The sequence below is a fragment of the Dermacentor albipictus genome, unplaced genomic scaffold (genome assembly GCF_038994185.2).
Source record: "Dermacentor albipictus isolate Rhodes 1998 colony unplaced genomic scaffold, USDA_Dalb.pri_finalv2 scaffold_107, whole genome shotgun sequence".
In the NCBI taxonomy this organism is placed as follows: domain Eukaryota; kingdom Metazoa; phylum Arthropoda; class Arachnida; order Ixodida; family Ixodidae; genus Dermacentor; species Dermacentor albipictus.
Window position 1 is genome coordinate 70,330 of NW_027225661.1, and position 24,577 is coordinate 94,906.

A 24,577-nucleotide genomic window follows, 5' to 3' on the forward strand; every position below is an offset into this window, starting at 1 on the left:
AAGCCATTGCTGATTATGATAGTTTTTGCTCACACAAATTTGTTGACGGACATGAAAAATGCGTGCAACCCTAGCCACAAACAGCTATGCTGTAGCAGTATGCTAATTGGGCTCAATTTATGGCTGGCTGTGACACTGCCATACATTCGTAACACCCTAAAGCAGAATTTACTTTCATGTCAAAAAGACTAGCAAATGTGTCTTTGATCATCTTCTGTCCTTGTCTTGTGTGTATTATGCTACAGCTCATTATTATCATGTTGTAACAGAAATGTTTGCTCAGTTGTCCTTATGTGGCGTCACTCTGTGATGTGGAAAAGATCAACAAAGACAGAAAAACAAAACACTAGTTTTGCGTGCATCTTTCGCTGGCCACTCACACTGAAAAAAAAAATGAAACAGTGCCAACTCTGCCAGCTATTTAATTTTCTCCTGTGATAAACTTTATGATTGTGTTACCTCATTTATACATTTCGGTTTGTTACATTTTATAGACTCTTGCGTTCCGAAATGCTGGTTCCATTAAATTCCCATAGAGCAATGTGTGCAGTTTAACCCGCTAATAACAATATTCAAGTGCAAAAAAAAGTCCCACTGTTACAATAATTGTTATAACTTGGCTGCACAAAAAAAAAAAGCAGAGGGGAGAAACATTCAGACATCTTAACTAGACAAAAAAGTACAGTCAAATCCACTTTTAGCATTACTGGTTTTAATACTCGTATGCAAAAATGAGCAGCTGCTGCAGTGTGAACTTCTGTGTACAATCTATGGTAACATAATCCACTTACTATAATGTTCCCACATCACATTATTAGCTACTATAACTATTAGATCTGGTTACTGGGCACCTCCACAATGAAATCCAGGAAAAAATTTATAAAAAAATCTCAAGCAGCTTTGCCACACCCGCCTTCGTGCCACTTTTTCCTTCCACCCCTCCGACCTCAGCAAGAGGGTGGAATGAAGACGAGAGAGAGGCGTGCGGTGTGTGCAGCAGAAAGGCAGATGTGGCGTCATGGGTCGCAGTACACAAGCCCAGTAGCCAGATTTAATTGTTATAACCAATAACACAGCATGGGAGCATTGCAGTAAGTGGTTTATTTTACCATACAATACATACAAAAGTTGATGATGCATCAGCAGCTCATTGTTACATACAATACATATTGTTAAAACCAATATCAATATAAGTGTGTTCAACTGCATTGCTAGCAGTTGGTCCGGTTTCTCTTTCTGGTTTCTGTGTCCAAAAATTAGAGATGCACCACTGACATGGCGTCATCCATTGGTGGTGTCTACATTGAGCATACAATGGCACGAATGGGATCCCATGACATCATCAATTATGAATGCTGTGTGTCCTCTAATAATAGCATCGGGGCACTGGAACCCCTGAGCGTGTTAGACATCGTCGCTTGTCTCAAAACTGCTTACAATGTTGAAGGCGAACATCTTTGCACACAATGGACACACTAAAACAGACACCCTGTCATATCTTTTCAATCATATAACCATGCATGGACCTAGTTTAGATTTAATGCACAGCTTGTTTTAGAGCAGCACTGCTGAGCTGCACAGCTAAACTGCCATTAGGGTCTTTTTATTTGTGGACCTTTCTGTGAAGTACAACATAACTTATCATTAAACTGCAGTGCACGCACGACTACATACATGAGCAAAGAGAAATAAGTAAATGCTGCTACCTGCACAATGCTCTTTCTGTCCATTTCTTTTTTCCTTTCGTACCTTTTTCGCCACTAGCCTCGTCAGCCATGCACCAAGTAGCCCAACACTGCATATGCTACTACTGCCTGTGCCTGTAGCTATTATACGTGCTGCAGTTTAGTCATGTTCACCAAGGTTTCAGTTGTGCTACAAATGAACTTGAAGGTCGTACTGGAAATTTCGGTTACATTACAGAAGTTATAAAGCACCATCCAAGGGCCATTCTACTGCAAGAATTTTCGGAAATGGTTTGGTAGTAGTTGAGACTGAAGCAAATGGAATGTTATGACATCACGGTGTTAGGAGGTGACCACTCTTCCCCACAGCAAAAGCTCGTGGGCGACATTGCTCTCCTGCCTCCTCCCACATCGGAGCTGAGAGCCCACATGAGACTGATGCAACAATTCCCACTTCCATCTCTCAACTGTTTCTTTTCTTTTTTGGCTTCCTTCTCCTGTTTGGCACATATCCATAGGCAGTATTTAGCGCGCCAAGCTTTACGGGAATCTGCGCATTGTTTATGCTGCTGCTGACTATATTTGTGCACTGCAAGCACTAAGCGTTCGACAAAGACGCCATCTGCTTTCAACATCATCTCTGCCGGCAGGGAGAGCGGCTACTCCAAAAAGGGTGAGCGGGACTGAATTTTTGGTTTTCTTTACCAGCATACACTGGTATAATATTTTGCGCACACAATCAACACTATGCCATCTACACATAATGTTTTGTCTGTTTGCAAAGCCCGGACCTGGTAAGAGGGCCTTTAAGCAAAAGCAACAAAGTTGTTTGCTACAGCTACTAACCTGAGCTCTGCGGTTTTCTCAATTGCAAAGCAGTCTTGAAGGTTCCGCCAGCTGGTCACTACGTGGCAGTTATAGCATGTGAAGAGGCCTAAGTGGAACAATGTAGAAATAAAGCAATATTTAATTCAGGTACCCAGTGAATATATTAACAAATAAAAATATGCATGAACACGAAAATTGACACCCAATGGAAACGGTTCATTTATTAGTATTTTGTTTGGCTAATCGGTGCATCTACAGAAAATAAATTCATTGTGCAAATAAACATGTCACACGGGCATGTACACAAGCTAAAAGCTTGTCCTGTGTATGTGTCTGTATGCTGCATTAGTTTGCACAGCATATATCTTTGCATAAGTGTTCCTTTGCAGCTTTGCGGTACTCTCAGTGGTTGGGCATTTTCCTTGCCTTGAGTACACTTAGAATAAAAAGTTTGTGACCAAAATTATTGCAGGCTGTCTACAAACGCAGGCCATATTAAGCATTCTGCTTTTCCAGCTGACTCTTTAGCAAGATGTCAGAATGGCATAGTGGTTAGCATATTGGACACTCAGTTACACCTGGTCTGTGCGGCGTGGGTCTGATACCCACTGCCACTAGTTAGGAATGTTTTCTGTTGGTCTGCTCTTGCATTTCTATGGATGGACACCAAACAAACCAACTACCGCAAGAGCCCAAAACACCTAACAATGTAAAATGCGAAAGACAAACTTTAGGCATGCAGTAAATACAATGTGGTGCAAGTATTACTGCAAGCAACGCATCAGCAGGTTGCCTGTACATGTGGGCCATACTATACCTGTTCTGATATTTATAAAAGCTGTTGGAGGCAAGCTCTTCTGAACCTCAGTGCAAGAAGGATCATGCCGACAGATGGGGCATGTAATCTTTAGGCAGATGTATCCCTCTTCAAATCCAACCGAATTGTCCTTGAGGACCTTCTTGATCTTTGACACAGTCACAGGAGCAACGTCACTAGTGCTAAGCATTGTTGCCATGGCCCGCCTTTGCATGAAGCTTTTTGGGAGTGCCAGAGAGTACCTTTGCATACCTGAAATCAAAAACAAGCTTCACTAGTAGCAGTGTAATAAAAATAAAGGCATACGATGGTTACCTTTATTCAGAAACCAAACTTTAGTGTTGCTTGGTATACACGGTCCTGAATATTTGGCTGCGCGTGTTCAAAAAAAGATTTTGCACTCACCACTGCACTGTACTTGCTCAAATTTTGCAGAACAATCGGAATTTGCCGTCAACTTCGTTTAGGGTAACACTTCGCACGATTAGTCGCCTGTTTTTTAAGACAAAAATGAGAAACTGTTTTCGCCTATGGGAAAAATGGCATCTGGAAAGCCAGCCCTGGCACAGACTTGTGTCACTGCCTGCCGGCAGCAGCTCCTTCCAGGTTAAATGTGCCAGGTGCAATTGTGGGAGCCAGAAATATGTCATACACATCAGGTTTTGGGCACCACGTATAGGGGTGTGTGACTACATTGCTTCAATGCTAATTGCATTATTGTCAACATTCATCGAGAGAGGGTTCTGTGGGAAATTTTTTTAAATTATATCAAACTGCAAAACGTAACGTCCCAAAACTGCATAATGGGTTATGAGGGATGCTGTAGAGGAGGGCTCCGGATTAATTTTTACCACCTGAGGTTCTTGTAACCAGCCCCTACGGTACAAAAATGTCATTGCATTCTGGCCCCATCAGAATGTGGCTACCGCGAGTGGAATTGAACCCATGTCATGCAGCACAACACCATATCCACTAATACAAAACGCTCCAGATGTTTATGATGCAGCATCACCACATTCAAGCGTTGAAAAAAAAAAATGATACAGAAAATCTGTGCATATTGAACCTGCCTATGAAGGCTGCCTTACCATGCAGTTGTTTCATGATGTAGTTGTAGCGCCCATAGGACACTCCACAGATGCCAGAAGTCAAGCCTGCCATGTCGGCAGCGCTGCTATCAGGACACTTCGTCAAAAGATAGGAATACCGCATTAACTTGCCGGCCATGTCTCAGCATGCCTGCCAGGTTTTCTTCCGCTATTCAGCCCTTTATTAGACAAACAAAAAAGGCGCAGTGAGGATTCGTAATAATAAAGGAGATGCAGAATGACAGCTCTGAGCCACTAGACATCACTGCAGTGGATTCTCCGCATGTAGACTGCATGCAGACACGAAGCAAATGAAATTAATGCTTTTTTTTTTGTACGTCCTGGCCAGCACGTACTTGAGAGAGGACAAAGTAGCTTTTTTTTCTCTTATTGGTGGAGTCTGACGAAGGAGATCAAACTGAAACCAAATATATACTACATACTTTGCTAAATATAGCGTGTCGACAAAACAAATCTTGCTATAAGTTACCCTCCAAAATTTCGTGCGTGCGGTCAACGCAATGAAATGTATGCATTTACCATAGGGCTACTTTTACAACAGGTAGATTATTTTAATTGTTGAACTACATTGCAGATACCGTTGCCAGCATGTAGTTCTCACATAATGCGACAAGGAAGAAAAAAAGAGAGGCGCATATCCTGGCGTAGGCGCCGAATGCAAAGTACCGTTAGCTACATTACTTACTAGAAACCCCATCAGCTGTTCAACTACATATTTCAAGGAAGGCGGCGGAATAGGTAGGTTGCGAGGATCTCTAAGAAATCAACATTTTTGACGCTTACGACATTACACTTAACTATACGCGCATATGTGGAGAATTGTGCGACTGAGGCTTTAATTAAAGCAACTAATTAGTGGCAAGCACGTCCTTGCCGCTTTTACACACCTTGACGAAGGGAGGCAAACTCCAAGTCACGGTACTCCAAGTGTAAACAAAGCAGTGGAGAAGGTCGGTTCTCGCTTGACTCGTCGCTTTTCAAAGCATTAGGTAGCCAAAAGTGTAACAATTACAAAGAAATCCGCGTAAGTCAACCGCAGACTCGCTTCGCCTGGTTCAATTATTCCGCGGTGCGAAAAAAGCGCGCGCCGATGCACGCGCGCCGACTTCGTGCAATCGGGACAGTTTCCGACGTGCAGAAACACGCTCAAATGCGCCCAACGCTCGCCATGTGCTCACAACAGTTGCTAGCATGCCGACGCTGATCAAGCCAAGTTCATCGCGCACATTTCTCAGCTCCTATATACGACTGGTACGTCGCCCGCATCTAACCTAAAATGTAAAGTAAATCTGACCATGAATTTGCCATTGTACTACATACAAGTAGTCAAAAACGCGCGGAGTCACAAAGTTTACGATCAAAGAAACAGAGGGCACTCACCTACACGCGCAAGCCCGCGCGAATGTTCGTACTTTTTTATCAGTATGCTCGCCTTATTTTATTAAAAATAGCAGAACTAAACCCCTTACACTAGGTTGTACGGTGTATTTCAAGGTTTCTTTTCCAGAGAGTTTACGGGTGCGGAAAGCGCGCCCCGTTGAAAACAAAACTGAAACGAGCCCACCGCACCACCGGTGCGATGGGACGAGTGGGCGGGCCGGCCATCCTTTCCTCTTTTCTTCGTGCGTTCAGCAGCATCAGCAGCAGCGGGAGCCGCCGCGCCGGTCACTCGCAAGTGGGAAGGTCACAGCGGGGAGCCGGGGGAGCCTTCAAAAAGCATCTTCGCGATGGCTTCCCGCATCTCTCGCCGATTCTACCGGCTAGAAGGCACCGAAGACCTCGTGCTCGACCGAGGCGCCAGTGCCGAGGCCGAGAACCGATGGGTATTCGAAGTAGCGTGGGAAGTCGTCAATAAAGGTGAGCCCACCGCCGGCTGGCCAGTCCACATTTTTTGGGGCGCAAGGGGCACGGCCGGCTTGTTATTAATTGCACGTACACAAAGCAAAGGCTGTGGTTTAGCGCGGCGTACGTAGCGCGAGGCGCGCCGTAATGCAGCGGGTTTACGTAATAGCCCGTTTCTTTTACCTGTCAACTGTACTGAGGTTAACTGCGCCAACTAATTATACGCAAGCTTCTGCGAAAATCTTCGCCATTGCGTCAGGTGTCGGGCTCACGCGGTTGTCAACCCCAAGGTCGGTGTCTCGGCGGCAGCAACGAAGGGTAATCCCCGCGATCTCGAATGATAAGCGCGCGGCAAACATACACTTTCAGGCCATGCGTACTCGCGTGGTCCGATCATTTGCGTGTGCCGCGCTTCAAGCGACTGCGTACCGATGGGGTCCGCAGGGCAATGCACTGGCGGCTTGTATTTGTTTTGGAGAAACGCCGGACAATACAGGCACTTGATGCAATGGGCACGCCCACTCCCTAGCTGTCACTGCTGCCAAAAACTGTCTTGAAGGTCGTCCGATCGCTCCAAAGGTCGTCGATTACGTTATGTGGCTCGGGGCCCGTTTCACATGGCGCGAATTTGACTGCGTTTTCGCACTTGCGAATTCGCAGTTGCGGCAAATGGGCCGTCAGACTCTTCACGCGCGTGCGATGTTTTCTATGTTCGGAGTACTGCTGAACTTATCTGCGAAAACGCACATGCGGCAAGGACGGAGAACCAATCACAGCGTCGATTACGGACATGTCATCGTGGCCAACCTATTTAATTTTACGGCGAAGCTGTGTAGTACATCTAACGCACCCAATGCATTTGCATGCAATGTGGGACGATCCTCGAAATGTGAAGCAGGCTTCAAGCACCCCGCCCCTAACAAGAAATAAATAAATAAAGGTGCATTGTTTCAAGTCAATGGGTATACTGGAATCGTTTGTGAACAGCACGCATAGACTCAAGAGCAGGAGGCATTGCCATATATGCAAAGTACAAAATATGTGTACAACGTACATATACCCTTGACTCACAAGAGGACAATGCTGCCGGCTGTGGGGGTGTCCGTGCGGTACAAATGAGACTGAATTGCAACTCCAGTCACACTCGTGCAAGTGTCATATCGAGAAGTTCATGACCACGCACTTTGCATGGGTTAGACATGATGACACTACCCTGTGATCATCACTGGAGACTTCAATGTGGACAATTCAAAACCAGACAAGAAATGGTTCCCTCAGTTTGTGCTAGAAGAGTTTGGTTTGAAGTGCCACACCAATCCAAGTCACTCAACGGTTGTGTATAGCTTTACCTTAGCCAAGATTGTGTCTAAGGTTGTAACCGAACCAGTCAATGTATATCGCAGTATATATATATATTTATAATTGCAAAGCTATCATCACTTTCATTACCAAATGATGAAAACAAATACATGTACCCTTGTCTAACCCAGTGTGATGTGCTACAGCTTTGCTAGTCATCCACCTTCACAGAGTGGAATGGTTCCTCAATTTTTTGTTTTGATAAAATAATGCACTTAAACACAAACATCTCACGAAAAGAGTTTCTAAGTTGTTTTACTTTGTTTTCATTGAAGCAAAGTGACCATCAGAATAATTCAGTCCTCCGCTAAATGCTTGCAAGTGCAAAAATCGCAGCTGCTGTGCTCATTGCATGTGAAATGGCAATGTGAAATTCACAATTGCAGAAATCGCAGCTGTGAAAAACGCATTGCAATATGCGTACTGTGACAGCATGCGTGAAGCTGGGTCATCCTCCACGATTGCGACATCTCGAAATGAGCACATAAACTCTTATATGCGTGTATACAGGTAACGGGACGTGCCGCATAGATTGAGTGGTGCGGATGACACACTTGTGACAGATATAATGCTCTTTGTAGCTGTTGGCAGCAGGTCCTACTCGCGAACTGACCGGGCCACTACGCTAGCGTTCTCTTGTGCATGCAAGAAACCTTAAAGCGACTCCCAGAGTGAGTGAGTGAGTGAGTGAGTGTGTGTGTGAGTGCATGTGTGTGTGTGTGTGTGTGTCCACACACAGGGTGCTTTCGCTAATTTGGGTCAAGTATTAAAAAGGAAACATAGGTGCTGTGCATGTCGATTTGCATTGCTGCAGTATTGTTATGAGTCATATGGGGCGTGTCATGATGTCTTTTACAATCTGCCAAGGTGAATAATTAACAAAGTTTGCTTAATTACCTATTTAAATATTAACTCCAGTGAAAGATCTTCAATACAAAAGTTGTAGCGCTTGTTCTGAAACATCGGATTAATTCATCTATGCTAAGATTACTGCCCTGTTTAATTTTTTTCCAGCATTTCTTTAAAGTGCGCGAAATTATAAAAATACCACATGACTGCCGGCTAATGCGTTGCGCTTTTAGTGCCCTCAAAAATAAGTTGAACGAATTAGCAAAGGCTGCTGTGCGCACAGAGATGGATTAAACAGGCTGTCGGTGACTGCAATAGACATTAAGTCATAAAAAGGGGTGTACTGTTTAAAGAAAGAAATTCTTCAGTGAAAAAGTGGCTGCCACATGTGAATGCTATATGGGACCCAGAGGCAGAAACGCAATGGAGGGGGCAAGGCTGACAGTGCGATGAAAGACTGAGATAAAAACCATGCTGCCTTCAGTCTATCGCAGTCACCAACAACCTGTTCAATCTATCTCTGTGCACAAAGCAGCCTTTGCTAATTCGTTCAACTTATGTTTGATGGCACTAAAAGCGTGGCACATTAGCCGGCATTCACATGGTATTCTTTAAAGCTTGTGCATTTTAAGGAAAGGCCGGAAAAAAATTAAACAGGGCTGTTATCTTATCATAGATGAAATAATGTGATATTTCAGAACAAACACTACAACTCTTGTACCGAAGATATCTTGCTAGAGTTAATTAAGCAAACTTTGTTAATTACCCAGCTTGGCAGATTGAAAAAAAAAATGATGTGCTCCTTATGGCCCAGAAGAATGATGTGGCAATTTGACAGGCATAGTACCTATGTTTAATTTTTTAATACTTGGCCCAAGTTAGCTGAAACACCCTGCATACACACACACAGTTCATTATCTACAATTTCAGATCAGCAGTGATGCAACGGGAGATACTACCTATATTTCACTAGGTGCTCACAAAGTGTGCCACTGTTCTTCCTTGCCTTAATGTAATAGGCAAGATTTCTTATCAGCAGTGATGCAATTGGAGATACTACTTATATTTCAGTAGGCGCTCACAAAGTGTGCCACTGTTCTTCCTTGCCTTAAGGTAATAGGCAAGGTTTTTTTGTGAGCAATGTTGCTGCGCAAGGCAACTTATCCTCTCTGCACATGCAACTAGACACTTGTAGATTAGCTGTGTATGTTTATCAGCAGCATGGCAATTAAACCATAATGCCAGGACAATGTCCTATGGTGTTCTGAACACTGTGCATTTCTGCTGTGGTGGTGTCTATAAATGTGACTAGAACTCTTCAGATTTGCTGCGCGCTTTTTGATATCTACCTAGCTATCCACACCTCTAACCATTTTCCCACCAACTTGGCTTGCTTGTTAGTTCATGGTCCAATAGGCAGAGCATCAAGTTGCTGTACTGAGGGAACCAGGTTCCAAATCAACCATTGTACCCACATGGGTCACTGGGTACGTGCCATCGGGTATATGCCGCTCGTCAACGAACCTCATTTACTGCGACTTGGGTTGCTGGGCGCAAGCCGCTCTTAAATGACGAAACAAAAATCCTTTCTAATTTCTCCATTGCTGGGTGGAATCGCATCCGCATCATATATGCTCAGACAACTGATTAAATACCTCATGGCAGCACAGCTAGATGGCACAGTGTGTCCAGAGGGAAGCACGAGAGAGGAGCCCAGCTCACAAATGCGCTTCATGACACGTTTGAATGGTGGCAATACAGTGTGTCACTAGATTGATGCAATGCTAATTGCATTAACATCGGCATTCATTGTGGAATGAGTTTTGCCAGATTCTTTAATCAGTTGGCACTATCTTTAAAGATTTAAAGGATGGTTCATCATAGAATGCACTTAACAGCTCCAAAGGTACTAACCAGGATCGCAAGGTATTTGAGGACACTGTGTTGCACAGTGAAGTTCTAAAGGAGCAGGCTAATACAGCTGGTGACCAAGTTTCCAGAATTGCTAGATAGTTATAATTTTGCTGCTGTCCACCACATTGGGCAACTTACTGGATGTGTGAGGCATTTAAGGACATGCATTCAACTCGCCATAGACATAACATTCTCGCTTAACATTGTCCACACCAACCCCTCTGTCACCTATCTAGCACATTTATTCCAGGATATCAGTTTTCACTCTGACGCTGGAGATGAAGCAGTACATTCACCTAGTCACCTCGCATGCTGGCCACACCGACTTTGAGATCACCACCTTCTTGAATTTTGCAAAATGGTTTGTTTTCTGGCTGAGAAAAGAGTTTGTGGCCAATTGTCATCTCTGACAAAGACAATTAAGTGCTGCCGGTGGTCAGACGTCATTCAGACAGTTGAATTTCTCCAGCAGGTGGAGGTCATGATGAGTGAGAACCCTGAAAAGCTGTCCATGGCCACTGACAATCAGCTTCAGGTGGCAGAATCAAGCTGCCTGTGCATGATTTTGTTAGGTGCTACTCCTAAGTTATGGATTTGCTCTTGCCTACGATGCTTACATCACCCAAGAATGTTTGGTTGCGAACTTTAGCAACCAAGTCATCCTCAATGTGGCATTTCAGTTCCAAATATCTAAACCCGCACAGCGGTATGTATGGCGGGCATCACTGACAGAAAGGCTAACAAACATCCACACAATGACAAAAACCTGATAAAGCCTGCTATTGTGGAAACACTGCCCAGCATCAATACGCACTATCCGATCCAACTGTACAGACATTATCGAAGCCGAATTCAGTCATCAAGTGATGCTGAAGATGGTTTTATTTCACTGTCTTATAAAAAAAAAAGCAGCAACAGAAGAACTGCAAAATATTTTGAATGAGTATACCAAACCTTGTCTGAAATATTGATGCTATTCCTAAGATGGTCATTATGTATTCAAGTACATTGCCTGGCACATGGCTTTGCTGCCATGCTTGGATTCGCAGAAATAAATTCAAGGCAACTTGCACCAGTGTTTGTAAGGTCAATAGCTTCTCAGACTTTGCACATTACTGTTTGCTCATCCAACCTCCAGATCACCATGCATTTGCCAGTTTCCTGGGCATCCATGCGAGAATGTTTAATAACATTGGTGCACTAAAAAGATTTGTTTGTTTATTAGAGCATTCCAATATTGTGATTAAATTGTTGCAAGAAATTTCATACTATTAGTAGAGCATCATATTTGTCATATTTAAAAATAAGAGAGCAAACTGCCCATTCTTCTCTTTTATCATAATTAATTTTCAGCTTTTCTCCTAGGGGCTTCAAAATAACTCTCCAGACTTTTTCTTGATATTGAGTTACCTCCTTGCGGGGCACAATATGTCCTTTTTTTTCTTTTTTTTTTCCTGTCTGACACTGATATCTCTCTTTGCAGTGGTGTAAGAAGCACAGTTTCCATAATGCTATTCAAATACTGTAAATTTGCAATTTGATTTGATTATTACTGTAGCATAAATAAACAATTGTTTCACAAGAGCTCCACTTTCAATCTGTGTAAAGTGCATCTTTTTGACATGTTTATTGCATCTGTTACATTCATCTAGAAAGAGTGTGGGCACAGCTTTCCATCTCAAAAGTAAACAGAGCTAAACTTTGTTTCCTTAAACCATCCTGCCTTAAGTAACTGCTTTGACAGCATTCTTACTTGTTTTAATATGTAGTTAAGGCTAGTCCTCTACGGTTAGTAGTATTCATGCATTATCTGCGTGAAGCATCTGCTTTGGCTTCAGCAATGTTTTTTTTTTTTCTGTTGTAGTTTCATGGTAACGGCTTCTTGTTCCCTGGACATCAAGTGCATCTTTGAAGTATATGCACTTACCTGAAGTGCCTACACAGCAGCTGCACTTGTTTTTTCCTTGCAAACGCACATAAAAGCTGAAGGGTCAGCAAAACAAAATATCAGCCTGTGATTCCACAAATTTACGTGACATCATGTTTGAAGACAGCCAATGGGACATTAGGTATCAGTTTTACTGAGCCAAGAAGCAAACTAATGTGTGCCAGTTGTACCTACACGGAAAAATTTTCCTGGAGGATGTGGTGCTTATATCTGCCCTTTGACTTATAATGTGAACCACACTGTATGCACTCAGCCATGTTAGCTATAACAGTCCTTTCAAAGTAATTGCACAGGCTAAGTAGGTAGAATGATCGCAAAGTGACTTTCATCTCTGTGCAGTTGGAGGCATTTACACAGTGATCCGTTCCAAGGCTGAGGTGAGCGTGGAAGAACTGGGAGACCAGTTCTGTCTCTTGGGCCCCTTGAATGAGAGCCTGGTTCGCACTGAGGTCGAGGTCCTGGAACCTCCTTACAATGTCTTTTGGAACAGCATCAAGGCCCTAAGAGAACAAGGCATCAAGGTGAGTCACTTTCTGAAATTAGCATGGGACAAATAAATAGGACACTTGTGTCCAGCATAGAACTGGTCACAACACAAATGTGGCATTGGAACGGATGTTAGTTTTTGTGTGTTTCTGTTAGTGATCACATGTGCGAGAAAGCGCCTCACAATATACAGGGTGCTTCAGCGAACACTTCCAAAAATTCTTAAAGGTTACCTGTGGCAGTTAGCACAATTCTAGTTCATGAAGTGGGCTACTAGAAGCGGCAGGCACTACTTGCACAAAGAATTTAAATAAATAATTGTCTAATTAACAAAAGGTCAATAATGAACTTATTAACTAATTACATTGTGGACCATATTGCAATTTACAAATTCTAGCAGTGGAGTTTCCAAGGTGGATCCACTTGCAACGACTTCTGAGGATGGCACAAGTTTTGAGATATTAATTCCCAAACTTTGCAAAGAAATGCATTGTGAGCTTCACAATGCATTTGAGAAGTATTGCGAAGGCAACACAACGCTCACGTGCAGGAGGATACACAGCTCTGCAATGAATCCCAAGCATAATAAAGAGAAAGTTGGCGGTACTATTCAACTGCACCTACACATTTATAGGTATTGCATAGCAACTCCATAGGTGCTATAACATGAAGCATTTCCAAACTTTTCCATTCCAATTCTGCAATTACCCTCCACAATTGGCGATTGATCAAAAGCTTTTTTTGGACCACCCCCAGTTCACCTGTCTGTCATGCGACACCACAAAAACTGCAATAGCTCCCAATCTGATATTACATGTACACAATGATTATGCATATTCGACCGAACAAACAAAAAAATTATTTCTGAGTCAACGCCTTTTTGTCATTAACCCTCTGATATTGGTCAGAAGGTTTCAGGCTGCACCCACTTCACCTGTTTGTCACTCGAAGTCACAAAACTGCAAAAACTCATTGCATCAAAGTGATGTATACGTGTTAAAGATGCATTGATATGCCGAACAAAACTAGATTTTTTTCTGAATAGCCGGAAGCTGCTACGTTCCAAAAGGAATAGGAGATGGCTGCCACCTCAGGCACTGGCTACTCGCACCTACCGGAGAGCGTGGGTTTATTTGTGCATAACAAAACTTTTTGCGTGGCTGCATAACGGCATTGAGCCCTTTTGGCACGTATATGACATAGCTCCGCCAACTTTTTTTTGCTAGGATCCGTTTTTGCGGCATTTTTATCTATCCGTTGCATGTCGCCGCGATTTTAGACAAACCACTGCAAGCTAAGTAAGGGAAAGCGGACCAATCACAGACGCCGGCACTTCCCTCTCCATCTGGTAATCTTTTTTTCAGTGCGCAGGCTTGGCCCCGTCAAACCCTCTCCACTTGAGCGTGCTCCTTGCCTCTTGTCAGCCAGTTAGATAAAACTGCTCAATGTAAGCCATGTTATTCATTTTCAAAGGAAACAAAAGAGGCGTCCTATAAAAGAGATCGTTTGATTGGACTGTTCAGGCAACTCTGTGGGTCACCACCCGATGCTTGTGTCGGCGGTTACGTAAATTTGACGTCAGGAGATTGGAATAAAAACATATTGGAATAGTTTTACGTTACAGGGCCTTATGCTACACAGTATGGTTTAGAGTACAGTCATACGGCAGCCCAATTTGCTACCATGGTGCATACCTGCTTGGCCTCACCTGTGCAAGCACAGCCAGCTGCTTCTGCATATGCACCTCTCCCAGAAGCAACACTTTGCTGTTGTTGAATTCCAATGGCGGAGTCGGAGCAAGTTTTTCTGCTCTTTTCGGAGCAAATTTGTTCCAATGGCAGAGTGAGGGCGGGAGTAAGGTGTTCCAATGAGAGAGTCGGAGTGGATACAGAGCGGGAGTCACTCCGTGGAGCAGAAAAAGATGCTCCGCCAAAATCGGCGGGGTGGACCGGAACTCTGCGTGACGTATTTCCTTTACCATGTTTGTCTGCTGGGAGGCGCCACCGGTCATGACTCGCGAGGAAGCAAAAGCTGCTGCACGCTTGGCAAGATATCCATTCCGCACTTTAAAAAAAACAACAGGTGAACGGCGCTGAAGAGACAAGTGACCGGTGCGGCGGTGCTGGGAGCAAACAGCGGAAGGAAATGACAACACTCAAGGTATCCTGGGTAACTCGGTGATAGAACTTCCGCTTCCGCCTTGCTCCGGCGGCGCAGGTTCTGTTCCACTCACGGATCTGGAGGCGTTGCTCTGCGCCAGAGTCGAGTGCTCGCTCCCAGAGTCCGTTGGCTGCTCCGACTCCGCCATTGGAATTCAACATGTCTCATTAGACAGCATGCATTGCAGTAGTGATGGTGCTCATTAGTTATTCTTGTAATGTTGCTGTATTTTTTACTTTCTTTTTTTCCAGAGTACGCACAAGTCCCATCTTCTGTTACATAGTTGCATTACGTTTGCGCAGTTGTATTACTTTCAGCTTTGCCTGAGACACTCCGTTCTTTCAGCTTAAAGGCCCCTCCTCAGGTTAGGGCACTGGGAGCAGGCATTGTCGCCGCATAGTTCACGCGACAATTGTTTCTGCAGAGCATCACACCAATGTGCACCGAACAGCTGAAAATTCAAACGAAAGCACGCACACAGCTCTTTTCAAGGAAGCCCTTATTCCCGCCTGCAGAGACTGCATCAGAGCTCCCATGTCTGCATCACACGTACCACCCGCAACAATGTGAAACAGCTCGGGGATTCCCTATGAATGCAAGGTGCACAAAATTGCCACTGAAAATTCACTGTGCAAAAAGAAAAGGAGAAAACAGGTAAAGCGCAAAGGTTACGTAGGCCCTTGTACATTCATGCTGTGGAAGGAGGCAGCAGGGGAATGTCACTTGCAAGTGGTTGCAGCATGGGAGAGAGCATCTGGCATTGAATGAGTAGCATGCCTCCTCACACCATCACCTTGCAGCATTTTATTTCCTTCTTTATCTCTGCTATAACTTTCATTTTAGTTGTTGTGATAGAATGCTTCCTGGGCGGCACTTTACAACTTCTAGTGCACAAAATATTTCCACTAGCAAACACTACAAATGTCTCTGATATCTAGTTCCAACTAGCCAAGCTTTCTTTCTTGAAGGGACCAACTATCACTTTTCATAATACCCATTCTTTTCTTGTGTGCAACGAGAAGCTTATTAGTCGGTGTCCAATCCTGCAGTGGTAACGCAGAAAATGTTGTGGAACATTTCTTATCAAAATTTTTCTATCTGCAGTCGCAATCGCATTTATGAAGTCGTTCCCTAAAAACATGCTGGAAATTGTGATAGGTGATTGAGATAACAATTCTACACTGGAATTAGGGAAGCAGACAACTGCATCCCTGGCTGTGAAAAAATTTGTTGTTTTGTATGGTAATCTTCATGTGATGGCACTTTGTATTGCACGAGGGGGCCAGTGAACTTAAGGTACTCCCTCGCAAACTCGCACATGTACGAAAGCACTCATGAGCCACCGCCATGCTATGAGGAACACCACAGCTCACCATGCTTCTGCAGTCTGCAGCTTCACTTGTTGCTGCATAGGCAGTGCTGCTTGCTAGCGTTAAATTTATTTTAGATTGTAATATGCATAGAATAAAGTACAACCATCTATATAATGTAAAGGCTGCAATTTCAAACAATACATACATGGTGCACTTACTAACAGCCAACTTGCGTACAGTCATTTTTGGTAACATGGTCAGTATCCTGCTTTAGTACGGAGGTTTCACTACAAAGTGTCACAATATACCATTTTTCACTACTTTCTGTGCAACATTTAAATTATAATTCTGACTTGGAACTGCAAACAGCATGCTCCATTCTATCACTATAAATCACTGTCTTTTCATTTCCATCAAAACGTAATGACACATTATGTACAGTGGTCGTACAAGAACAGCCTAATTTTTGGTGGGGCATGGTGAGGAGCCCTTTCGTTTAAGTTAGAAATAATGGTAGCCGTATCACTGGTTGATTTTAATGCACTACAGCTATTACAGCCAGCTATGTGCAGAGGAAAGCTAGCATGCAAAATTGCACTAGATGCAGGGGTGGGACTCCTGCGTCAGTTGCGCCAAACATGGAAAATTGACCGAAGCTATGTCTCGCTGCACCAGAATGGCTTTGGCATGTGTGCATCGGCAGTGGCTGTGAGCAGCAAGTGGATCCATTCACCAAAAAATAGTGCAATCATTCACATTCCGCACGCCTTGCAACAGCGCCTCCCATGCACATTCTCGTAATTTTTGCGCATATAACACTGGATTTTCCAGTGCTTCTACTCCCTGCTGTCGTCGCTGCTGTCGGAACGGCCAGAGCGGCAGTAGTTGGAGTGTATTAGAACATGCCTGAGCAGGTCGAGCAGCGCGGTCTGCCCTAGCTAAAGCGCAAAGAAAAGTAGGCTGAGAGTGCTGCTAACGCACTAGAAATAAAGGATAACCCATGCAGTGGCAGAAAAGTTCGAAGGATGATGCTGGCTTTTGAACATTGAGAGGCTTTAGACCTATCAGGTTGTTCACGTATGTCCATGCTAAAGCTCCTTCATTACAGCAGTAGTAGTATGAAGGGGCTTTAGTTTACGCCTCTACCTATCCGTTGAAACGCCCAGTTTGCCTGTGGTTACCGGAATACTGGACACGTTCGGCACTGCGACACAATGCTGGCAATGCGAGCTGTTTCGGTAGCCCTTGCTTGGGATCGACTGCCAGCTGGCTGGCGGAGAGGTTGGAGAGGCTTCGTGTGCTGGCTCCAAGACAACCGGAAGTCGACGACACGTCCCATCATGATGTAGGGCCAGTGAAGGCAGAACTTAAACCCCGATCCTTTGTCAAACGAGTCGAGCAGAAAAAGCATGGCTCATGGCCGAGGGGGAGGATAACTTGTAATCAGCCATAGCTCTCTCAATATGAGACACTTCACACAAATTGTGGTGTGAATGTTTTACTGAAGCTGTACCCTATGCGTCTACAAAATTTGTCCGAACTGTTTCAGGGACCCATTCAAAAGGTCACTTATGATGCAGGACAGCACACCCAGCAAACTTAATTTTTTTAGCAAAAACATTCTTGCATTAGCAGCTGCTTGTACAAATACTGGACAAATTAAAGGCAGCTTCACTGCATGCACATGATCACTGCTATGAAGCCAGCTTTAAAGTACTGGCCTCAGAGTGAATAATAGCAGTGAATCCGGCAGGTTTAATGCTGTTTTGCTTAGAGAAATCAAATAATTGTTTCCATTTACAGTTGAAGCATTGTGCAAGAATTTTAACGAGTGGACGATCAAACACACACATGGTTATTACTTAATCACCTGTATGCATTCGTGACTTGAGTCTTTTCATTTTTCTCTGCACATAGGTTGTCTATGGAAGGTGGCTCATCGATGGCTACCCTCAAGTCATTCTTTTCGACATTGGTTCAGCCGCCTGGAAACTCGACGAGTGGAAGCGCGACCTGTGGAATACGTGCAGCATCGGTGTCCCATGGCATGACCGGGAGTCCAATGATGCGATCATCTTTGGCTACCTTGTCGCTTGGTTTTTACAAGATGTGAGTGGGTGCCCCTTTTTTATAAGTTCTGTTTGCATTCTTAAACACTCATGCATCAACTTCTTAATGCAACAGGTCTTTCTCTGTTTATGCGCACACTTGCTGTTTTTTCACCTTGGAAAAATAGTTAAGTTATACCATCCATTGTTCAACATGGTGGCCGTAGTAAAGATATGGCAGTGCTGGTTTTGCAGATCAAATCTTCATGGGCTTTGTTTTTTTAGTATTCTTCTAGCTATAAGCTTACTGAAGCACCTGCTATGAAAGGTATGGAATGTGTCTGGTATTAAACAGCATCTCCTTGCAGACCTTTGCCAACAAAATGTTTTTGAATGCACCTTGTATGAAAGGAGTTAACTGGCGAACAAATTTTACCATGCCCTCACAACTTTCCCCTCCTTTTCGTCCTTTTAACTGTCCGAAGCTGTGTCGACATTTTTAGTCGCAAGTTGACACCAAAGACATATGGTAATCTCCATCATCTTCAAAGTGTGTAGAAATAAACACAAAAAGTGGCAAGGATTCCAGAAAGCTTAAGGAAGAAACAAATGGGTTTTGAATAAAGCTGTAGGCTCCCTGGTGCGAGCACAAGACTAGTAAAATAATATTGACACGTGTACTTATCTTTATCGGGCAACCACGTTTCGCCGCTTAACAAATGTAATCGCAGAGCGAGGTACGCGCCTGCATGTATCCGACGTTTCTGGAAAGTTATCGACGCTTCTATTCGCGTTTCTGGTGTCGCCGAACCTTGTGTTATCAGATTTCATCGCGTGACACGAATGGTGTAGAACTTTGTGGAAGACACGCGGGTCCCATCAGTTAATCTGGAACATTCGACGACTGATCTATAAAAGCCGACGCGCTTGACCCGCTGATCAGTTTTTCCGACGATCGCCGACCGTGTTCGCCGCTATCGTTGTGCTATAAGTGTAGCCTGTTTTTGTGGGCACAGGTTCGCCCAATAAAAGCTAGTTTTGTATTCCACCGTATTGCTTCTTTCTTCACCGTCACTACCACGTGACATCTGGTGGAGGTGCTTTTCGTCCATGTACAGGACGCCCCCGACAAGCCGTGATCCCAGCCCAGACTGCAAACAGAACACCAACGTAGTCCCGGACCACCGAGCAAGCCGCCGTCTTCAACAGCTGCCCCTGGAGCACGGACTTCTACCTGAGAAGACCAAGATTGTGGCCAAGGCAACCACAATGGCAGCCCCAGCGTCCCCCATCGTCCTGCAGCAGCCCAGGGAACCACCGACGTTCCGCGGTTCCATATTTGAGGACCCTGAAACCTGGCTGGAAACGTATGAGAGGGTCGCTACGTTTAACAACTGGGCAAGCGACGACAAGCTGCGGCATGTCTATTTCGCACTGGAAGACGCCGCCAGGACCTGGTTCGAGAATCGGGAAGCCACCTTAACGACGTGGGACCTGTTCCGAAGCGGCTTCTTGCAAACGTTTACAAGCGTCGTACGAAAAGAGCGAGCCCAAGCACTACTAGAAACCAGAGTGCAGCTGCCAAACGAGACGATCGCGATTTTCACAGAGAAGATGGCCCGTCTTTTCCGGCATGCCGACCCAGAAATGCCAGAGCAGAAAAAAGTCCGCTTCCTGATGCGGGGTGTCAAGCAAGAACTTTTTGCAGGACTTATCCGTAACCCACCGAAGACCGTAGCTGAGTTTTCTGCAGAGGCATCGACGATCGAGAAAACTCTGGAGATGCGCACCCGGCAATATAACCGCCAGGGGCTCACGCCGCAGTACGCCATCCAAGGACTCGATTCCGACAACCTTCAGGAGACCATCAGGGCCATTGTGCGCGAAGAACTGCGCAAGGTCCTGCCTTCGTCGCAGCCCCAAGTGGCTTCGATCGCCGAGATCGTGAAAGAAGAGGTGCACCGATCACTTGGAGTTCCCGAGCTGCAACCACAATTACCGCAGCCCCAGCCAGAAGCGATGACATACGCCGCCGTCGCACGCCGTCAAGGTCCCCCTCCGCGACCACGCCAGGGCCCTGCAACGACGCAATTCTGTCGTCCACCGCCGCCGCCGACAGCGCGCCCACCCGTCGCCCAGCGGAGCTACTTGAGGAAGACCGACATTTGGCGCGCTCCTGACCACCGCCCGCTCTGCTACCACTGCGGCGAAGCCGGGCACGTGTACCGCCGATGCCCATGCCGCGACCTGGGATTGCGAGGCTTTGCCGTGAACGCACAGCGCCCGAGGGAAGGTGAACGCCCTCGTGACATCGCCGATTACCTCGCCGCTACTCAGTGGAGCCCTCGACGACCGTCCCGTTCGCCGTCACCAGGCCGCTACCTGTCGCCGCAGCACCGACCATACATCGGCCCAGCCCGGGGCCGCTCTGCGAGCCCATATCCGGAAAACTAAAAGCAGCAACCGATGGAGGTGCGGTTGCTGTTCGTCGAACTGACGAAGATCCTCCGCCGCCGCATAGACGACGAAGAAACCATCTCGACGACCTAATGACGACACGCCGCCATCCCGATGAAGTCAGGAAGCCAAGACTACACCGACGAAAGACGACTTGACGAAGCGACGTTCCAGCTTCAGTTCAACACGACGCAGCCGTGATCCGACGCCACGACCTAACTGCAACGCCAGACAAAGAACCACCGACCTTGACGTGCTTCTCGACGGCCACGCAGTCACTGCCTTAGTCGACACAGGGGCCGATTACTCCGTAATGAGTGGACACATCGCCGCCCAGTTGAAGAAGGTTAAGACTGCATGGGAGGGCCCCCAAATTCGGACCGCTGGAGGGCACCTCATTACGCCGACTGGAATCTGCACGGCGAGAATTACCATTCATGACCGGACTTACCCTGCCACCTTCGTTATCCTGCAACAGTGTTCACGAGACGTCATTCTCGGCATGGACTTCCTGAACCAACACGGCGCCATCATCGACCTGAAGTCGCAGTCAATAACGCTGTCGGAAGATCAAGCGATACCATCGGAGCGCCCTTGTAGCCACCACGCCTTGAGTGTGCTAGAAGATCAAGTGAGCATCCCGCCTCGCTCCAGCATCGTTATTTCGGTTGGCACCGAAACACCCGCTGACGTAGAAGGCGTCATCGAAGGCGACCAACGTCTACTACTCGACCGTGAAATTTGCGTAGCAAGAGGGATCGCTCGACTGCACGGAGGAAACACGAGAGTGTTGCTGACAAACTTCAGCCAGGAGGTCAAGCACATCAACAAGGGCACGACGATCGCATTCATCGAGGAAATACAGGAAACCAGCGATGCCTTTGTCCTCTCGGATTCTGTTGCATCTACCCCGACGACCGTAGTTCCCGAGCCAGACTTCAACATAAATCCAAGTCTCCCCGTGATTAAGCAGCAACAGCTCAGAAGTCTGCTTCGACGATACAAAGACTGCTTTTCGACGTCATCAAGGATTCGACAAACACCAGTCGCAAAGCATCGCATAATCACCGAAGAGAGCGCTCGACCACTACGCCAGAGCCCTTACCGAGTTTCGACGCGAGAACGCGAAGCTATAAGACAACAAGTCGACGAAATGCTGCGCGACGACATCATCCAGCCGTCAAAAAGCCCGTGGGCGTCTCCAGTTGTTTTAGTGAAGAAAAAGGACGGAACCCTACGTTTCTGTGTCGATTATCGTCGACTGAACAAAATCACGAAGAAAGACGTATACCCCCTCCCACGGATAGACGACGCATTAAATCGGCTCTGCAATGCTAAATACTTCTCATCGATGGACCTCAAGTCTGGCTACTGGCAAATAGAAGTCGACGAAAGGGATCACGAAAAGACCGCCTTCATCACGCCAGACGGCCTCTATGAATTCAAGGTTATGCCATTTGGACTGTGCTCGGCGCCTGCAACGTTCCAGCGCGTGATGGACACGGTTTTAGCAGGATTGAAGTGGCAGACCTGCCTTGTTTACTTGGATGACGTCGTCGTCTTCGCCGGAAATTTCGACGATCACCTTAAGCGGCTTGCGACAGTATTAGAGGCCATCAAGTCATCAGGGCTCACCCTGAAGCCGGAAAAGTGTCGCTTCGCTTACGATGAGCTTCTATTCCTAGGCTATGTCATCAGCAAATCTGGAGTACACCCCGACCCGCAGAAGACAGCTGCCATCGCAAAGTTCCCGCAGCCAATCGACAAGAAGGCAGTGCGCAGATTCCTTGGCATGTGTGCCTACTATAGGCGCTTTGTCAAGGACTTTTCACGCATCGCCGAGCCGTTGACACGTCTAACTAAATGTGATGTTGAGTTCAAGTGGGAAACGCCGCAGGCCGACGCATTTAAAGAACTCAAACGACGCATGCAGTCGCCGCCGGTACTTGCACACTTCGACGAGGACGCCGATACTGAAATCCACACTGACGCCAGTAGCCTAGGCCTCGGTGCCGTCCTAGTCCAGAGGAAAGAAGGACTTGAACGGGTGATATCGTATGCTAGCCGGTCGCTGTCAAAAGCGGAAAGCAATTATTCTACGACTGAAAAGGAATGCCTCGCCATCATTTGGGCTACAGCTAAATTCCGCCCTTACCTCTATGGCAGGCCATTCAAAGTCGTCAGCGACCACCACGCGTTGTGTTGGCTAGCTAACCTTAAGGACCCTTCAGGACGGCTGGCGCGATGGAGCCTCAGACTATAAGAATATGACGTAACGGTAATATACAAGTCCGGAAGAAAACACTCCGACGCCGACTGCTTATCACGCGCCCCAATCGATCCCCCGCCGCAAGACGACATGGACGACGACGCCTTCCTTGGGATAATAAGCGCGGAAGACTTCACTAAACAGCAACGAGCAGACCCGGAACTAAAAGGCCTCGTCGAGTATTTGAAAGGGAACACCGACGTTGTCCCTAGGGCATTTAAGCGCGTGTTGTCTTCGTTCACGCTACGAAACAACCTGCTCGTGAAGAAGAACTTCTCACCTGTCCACGCCAGCTATCTTCTTGTGGTGCCGTCAGCGCTCCGTCCAGAAATACTGCACGCCCTACACGACGATCCAACCGCTGGGCACCTCGGATTCTCCCGGACGCTGTCGAGGATACAGGAAAAGTATTACTGGCCGCGTCTGACCGCCGACGTCGCCCGTTACGTCAAGACATGCAGAGACTGTCAACGACGCAAGACACCACCGACAAGGCCAGCAGGATTACTACAGCCGATCGAACCTCCTCGTCGACCATTCCAGCAGATTGGGATGGATTTGTTGGGGCCGTTTCCGATGTCAACATCCAGGAATAAGTGGATCATCGTGGCGACGGACTATCTCACCCGCTTTGCTGAAACCAAAGCTCTACCGAAAGGCAGTGCAGCCGAAGTGGCGAAATTTTTCGTTGAGAACATCCTGCTGCGACATGGTGCCCCAGAAGTCCTCATCGCCGACAGAGGAACGGCTTTTACAGCAGAGCTCACCCAAGCCATTCTGCAGTACAGCCAGACGAGCCACAGGAGGACAACTGCCTACCATCCGCTGACGAATGGTCTCACGGAGCGCCTGAACAAGACCCTCGCCAACATGCTAGCAATGTACGTCGACGTCAAGCACAAGACGTGGGACGCGGTCCTGCCGTATGTCACCTTCGCCTACAACACGGCGGTGCAAGAAACAACACAGATCACGCCATTCAAGTTGGTTTACGGCAGGAACCCGACGACGACGCTCGACGCCATGCTGCCGCACGTCACTGACGAGGAGAATCTTGACGTCGCTTCATATCTCCAGCGCGCCGAAGAAGCCCGACAGCTCGCCCGCCTACGGATCAAGACCCAGCAGCGTACCGACAGCCGACACTACAACCTCCGACGACGCTTCGTCGAGTACCACCCCGGCGACCGTGTTTGGGTATGGACCCCGATACGCCGGCGAGGACTCAGTGAGAAGCTGCTGCGACGCTATTTCGGACCCTACAAGGTCATCCGACGTATTGGCGCACTAGACTATGAGGTCGTGCCAGACGGCATTTCGCACTCACAGCGGCGCCGCGCACGATCTGAAGTGGTCCACGTGGTGCGCCTTAAACCATTTTACGGACGCTGATGAACTTCCTTAGTTTGTTGTTTTCTTTGCTACGAGTGCTTTTCTTTGTTACTTTCGTTTGTTTGCAGCATCAGGTCGATGCTTTTTAAGAGGGGGGTAAT

General features: G+C 46.4%; 2 protein-coding genes across 3 annotated transcripts in view; one reads left to right on the plus strand and one right to left on the minus strand.

Annotated features, from left to right (window-relative positions):
• LOC139053382 (twinkle mtDNA helicase-like) overlaps positions 1 to 5,776 on the minus strand; it is a 32,741-nt gene extending 26,965 nt beyond the window's left edge. Inside the window, exons 1-4 of the mRNA XM_070530395.1 lie at positions 5,327 to 5,776; positions 4,419 to 4,597; positions 3,331 to 3,582; positions 2,532 to 2,619 (exon numbers count right to left, since the gene is read on the minus strand). Of these exons, the coding sequence (XP_070386496.1) occupies positions 2,532 to 2,619; positions 3,331 to 3,582; positions 4,419 to 4,557 (479 nt within the window). The 5' untranslated portion in view covers positions 4,558 to 4,597; positions 5,327 to 5,776. The remainder of the gene's footprint in view (positions 1 to 2,531; positions 2,620 to 3,330; positions 3,583 to 4,418; positions 4,598 to 5,326) is intronic.
• Positions 5,777 to 5,989: 213 nt separating this feature from the next.
• The window catches only part of LOC139053381 (glycogen [starch] synthase-like), a 43,057-nt gene continuing 24,469 nt past the window's right edge, over positions 5,990 to 24,577 (plus strand). Inside the window, exons 1-3 of one of the 2 annotated variants that reach the window (XM_070530393.1) lie at positions 5,990 to 6,296; positions 12,691 to 12,872; positions 18,228 to 18,419. In XM_070530393.1, the coding sequence (XP_070386494.1) occupies positions 6,167 to 6,296; positions 12,691 to 12,872; positions 18,228 to 18,419 (504 nt within the window). In that variant the 5' untranslated portion in view covers positions 5,990 to 6,166. The remainder of the gene's footprint in view (positions 6,297 to 12,690; positions 12,873 to 18,227; positions 18,420 to 24,577) is intronic. The other variant, XM_070530392.1, reaches the window with a different exon arrangement.